The following is a 4,815-nucleotide window of genomic DNA, read 5'->3' on the forward strand; positions in this document are numbered from 1 at the left end:
TAAGGGATTATATTGACAAAAAATGAAACTAATTTAAGGATTAATTTATTTTCATTTAGCTATATATACATATCAAGTCATTAATATATTTTCACATTAGATTATTTTAAAAGTTAATTTATTTTTTAAAATTTAAAGGATTAACATAATAACTTTAGAAAATATAAAAAATTAAATTGATAAAAATTAAACTTGAAGGATTAAATTAATTACTGAGAGAAATTTGAGAGATTAAAAGATTTATTATCCTCAAAGTTAATAGGTTTAAATTAAAAATATTGAAAATAATTATAAATAAAATAAGAGGGAGTGAGATAAAGAAATTATTACTACATTTTTTTGCCAATGAAAACATTAATTAATTTTATTTAAAATGTAAGACGTACTTTCATGCTAATTTTGCGTGTCTGCTTTTTTCTTTTTCTCTCGGCCAAAAAGATATGAACAAGATATACAACCTCACAGAGTTGGTTGCCTTAGTTATTAAATTATTAGACAAAAGTCAATGCCCTAGGCGGATGCAGAATAGCTAGGGCGTATCAAACTCTTCTTCGTGGGTTTGAACTTATTTGCATTTACACCTCGTTTTTTTGGAAAGTGCATCGTATCCAGAGATGGATATAGACTACAAAGTGTCATAAAATATATTTCAAATTTGAATATAATTATTCAAATTTGTCTTTTCCTGCGGAGTTGTGTGTACCAGAACAAGCTCCGTATTTTCCTTCTTGCCCAAATGAATAGAGGACCGTATTATCCGTGCAAATAGATAGTATAGTAATTCACATGCAACGTATCAACTTGCAGTTTTATTATAAAATAATATATTAGCCATGTGTGGCAACTATTTTTATTCCTAGTCATGACTAAATGGTGGAGTCGCCTTTCAAAGTGCCATAGGTTGAGACATATATGAGAATAAAACTTGTGTCGTTCATCCAAAAAAAAAAAAATTGTGTCTGTACATAGCGATGAGCATTGATTCGGTTTGTCGGTTGGATACCAAGCAACAATCACATTTTTATCTTGGCCAGGCCAGAAGCAACAAGCACACATATTCATTGTAAATAATTAATCATTTAAAAATTGAAGTAAAATAATGAATAAAGTTACTTCTGAAAAGAATTGAACGGAAAAACTAATATACTTAACTCTATATATTTAAGGAGTTTGTTTTTAATTTAATCAAGGTATGTGGATTGTTTATATATTATTTATTTGACAACAAAATCTTGTTATCAATATTCTAAACACATTAAGACTTAATTGTTTTAATTTGATTGGATGTAAGTACATTAATTATAAAGGTTAAGTATCTAATTCTTGTCTAAAATAGAATTAAAAGTTTACATGTGAGTTATGAATTTTTAATTTTAAAAAATATAATCAGTTTGCCCAAAAATAATTTTGGAGGAGCTATAAGCATTCCGGAAAATTTGTGGATTAACGTAAGCACACAACATGTTGAATTGATCAAACTGATGCGTCCGGGAAAGGTCTTCCAAAAGAAAATTCAAATCAAACTGAAATTAAACTAAGCAGAAGTTAATAAGTAACTAGAAAAATACGTGGAAGATCATGCCAAAAAAAAAGAAAAGAAAAATGCATGCATGAAAGAATCCTATCAGGGCGGGCGAGAGGTTGCAAATATAAATTGGAGCACAATATCATCTCAAACATTTAAACAATATGCATTGTTTACACAAGTCCATTCTTCTCCACTTGGTGAGCATAATTGAGTGATAACTTTTTCTCGCAAGATATAATGGAGCTTGTGAAAATGGAAACTGCTCGCCATGATGAAGATGAGAAAACAAGAATCCTCTACGATGCATCATACAAAGGGAATGTTCTAATCTTGAACTCACTGACAAAGCAAGACCCACTAATCTTGCACAAAATTTGCTCACGAACACCCTTTGTTGAAACTCCTTTACACATATCACCTTTACTTGGCCACCTTGAATTCACCAAAGCCCTTCTTGCTCTTAAACCCACACTTGCCCATGAATTGGACTCCTTCCAGGGCACTGCCCTCCACTTAGCTTCTGCAGAAGGTCGCATTGACATTGTGAAGGAGCTGCTGCTAGCTTTTGATCAGGCATGCTTGGTTCGTGATCAAGAAGGAAGAATTCCATTGCACTATGCTGTCATAAGACGGAGACTAGAGGTTGTGATAGAGCTTATCAGAGCGAAGCCTGAGACTCGGGGGATTCTCGACAAAGGGAAAACCATTTTCCACTTGTGTGTCACATACAACCACTTGGAGATCCTAAAAGCTTTGGTGGAATTGAATATTGGCTCCAATGATCTTCCCCATTTGAAAGACCAGGATGAAAAGACCGTTCTTGATTTGGCTATCAGGTTGAAGCAAGTCGAGGTAAATTGTTCTGCGAACCAATTATTCAATTAATATTTGCTTATATTGACAGTAAACAATTCACTGACTTGCATGTTTTCAACTTTAATTTAGACCGTGAGGTACCTCCTTTCAATTCCTGAACATAAGAGGAGCTGCATGCTTGGAGAATGAGATGGACGTCGTTACTGACGATTTGAAAGACTTTAAAACCTTTCAAATCCAACTCATGTTGATGAAATCTGGCATCAAATTTAAGGAAAAGAGCCAAATGGTAAGACCTCCTCAGCCTCCGCCATCAAAAACTACTCCAGAGAAGGGTTGGAGAAAGATTTTAGGGATGATTATGGAACAAAACAATTCTAATTGGTTGGAAGAGATGAGGGGGAATTTGAGTCTCGTGGCTACAATGATCTCAACCATAAGCTTTCAAGCTATGATTAACCCTCCAGGTGGTTTCGTTCAACAAGGCATACTTTCAGATAATGAGGATCCCTTCGGATGCTTGTCTGAAAATGGTTACAGGACATGTCCTGGAGATTCAGTATCCGCCATTACATTCGAAGACTATCTTCACCCCTATATGAAGTACAATACCGTTTGTTTTATCGGATCTCTCAGTGTCGCTCTCTTGCTTGTAAGTGGAGTTCCTCTGAAGCATAAAGCTGTGATATGGATGTTATCGATTGGCATGTGCATCACCCTCACATTTTTATCACTCACATATCTTCAAGGCCTCTACGTGGTGACTCCAAGCGGTAAACTTTTTGACTCAGCCAGGAGAATGTTTCATGTGTCACTTATGTGTTGGATTGGATTTCTAGGGGTTGTTGCTGTGTTCATCACGTTGCGCTTCCTCTATTGGCTCGTGAAAAATGAGAAGAAAACGTCAGATATCAACTCGTCCAAAGATAATGGGATACGAAAATACATGAAGTCAAATGTTTGTCTTAATTTGTTCTTCTAGTAATGGCGAACATCAGGGTCGTCTCATAGATCATTGTTATCGCATGTTCTGTAACTTGTTTGTTGTGTTCTTAATAACCGTACAGTTGACGTTGCTGCTACTGCTGTGCCCTCGAGTTTCAAATATTAACAAGAAAAGTGTTCAACTTTCATAGTTCCGCAAGATTTCTTACGTTTATCTTGTTTTACGAGAATTATAAATTCTAATTTAAATGAGGTTTTTACGCCAATTACATGCATGACTGGGCACCAAGTTCTCCAGCAGCTTTGTGCACCTATCCGTCGGTGGACGAACACCATGCTTTCTCAATCCGTTTTCAAGTATGTGAAGGACAAAACAATCATTCTTCATGTCTGGCGGTTGAAGTTATCTACGTTGACTGTCCAGAGAGAGTGGATGATAGGGTTTCGCAAAACTTCCAAGTTTGACAGAAGAGTGGCTTCCGCTGGCTGAAGTTGAACGAGAGGGTTATCTGTGAGTTTCGAGTGACAACCATGGCATGAATTGTACGTTTTGAGATGAACCCGCGACCGGATATGGGACTTTAGCCATTAGTTGTCCACGGCAGGAGATGCGGTTTTTGGGCCTTTTCTTCCTTGGTTGGGCTTGATGTTCTAAAACTGCACATAAAGGATTGCCTGAGAGGAAATACATCTTTTTTCTTAATGTAAACCAAAACTACCCATTTTTAAGGTCATAATTAATATAATTTATGTGAATAAACTGGACTTGTCAACTTTGTTTTTTCTTAGCATTATTCGCTTTGATCAACTCTTACTACAAAACCTGTTTTTTCCCTCTTCATAGCAGCATATATTGTCTAAGAATTCTTCCATCTTCATCTGGAACAAAACATGCTTCGTTGATGAAGTCGCAAGGATGAGATTAAGTACGAGGAGAGAAATGAGTTACGATGAACAAAACACGCATGCTTGCTGTAGATGATCTTAAATGCAAAATGAAGATTTTAGGGTGGTTGTTGTCAGCTTGTAAGAATATTAACCATCTTTGATCTTGGCCTGGTGCGTATTTTGAATTTCGAAGACTTTTGCGTGATAATATATATCACTAGAATAGACCCATGTGATGCTTATCAGTATTATTATTAATTTAAAATATTAATTAGCTAGTGCTTCCAAATGGGTGGGACCATGAATAGACAGTTTTCTTCCTTCACAAATATATAAAAAATGTTGCCTTACTTGCAAGTGTGTAATAACTCAGGAAAAAAAAATCTATAAAAAAATTAAATTAAAATTAATTGAATTATTTAACCTAAAACTGATGGTTTAGAGGCAAGTATTTTTTATATTAAATTTAAGGTTTCAATTTTCGAATCCTAAGGCAGTAAGAGTGGGGTTATTTTTTTGACTTTTCAACTTTTATAAAATTACCAAAAGCTCCTTGGCACCATCAGATTTAATCATTTGTCCCTGGTCCAATGACGCGTTTTACACAAAAGGAAAGAGAGAGAATAATCCAGAAACCA

General features: G+C 35.1%; 1 protein-coding gene across 2 annotated transcripts; it reads left to right on the forward strand.

Moving 5' to 3' along the window:
- Positions 1-1,707: 1,707 nt before the first annotated feature.
- On the forward strand, positions 1,708-3,806 carry LOC129287583 (ankyrin repeat-containing protein BDA1-like). Of its 2 annotated transcripts, none has more exons than XM_054923790.1 (2): positions 1,708-2,380; positions 2,474-3,806. In XM_054923790.1, exon 2 carries the CDS (start codon positions 2,535-2,537, stop codon positions 3,324-3,326), a length of 792 nt encoding a protein of 263 aa, XP_054779765.1. In that variant the 5' UTR covers positions 1,708-2,380; positions 2,474-2,534; the 3' UTR covers positions 3,327-3,806. Both variants share the same exon structure in this region, with proteins under 2 accessions (XP_054779765.1, XP_054779766.1).
- Positions 3,807-4,815: the final 1,009 nt, after the last annotated feature.

This window comes from Prosopis cineraria, unplaced genomic scaffold (genome assembly GCF_029017545.1).
Source record: "Prosopis cineraria cultivar Desert tree isolate PC_DT_omini unplaced genomic scaffold, ASM2901754v1 PC12, whole genome shotgun sequence".
Lineage (NCBI taxonomy): Eukaryota > Viridiplantae > Streptophyta > Magnoliopsida > Fabales > Fabaceae > Prosopis > Prosopis cineraria.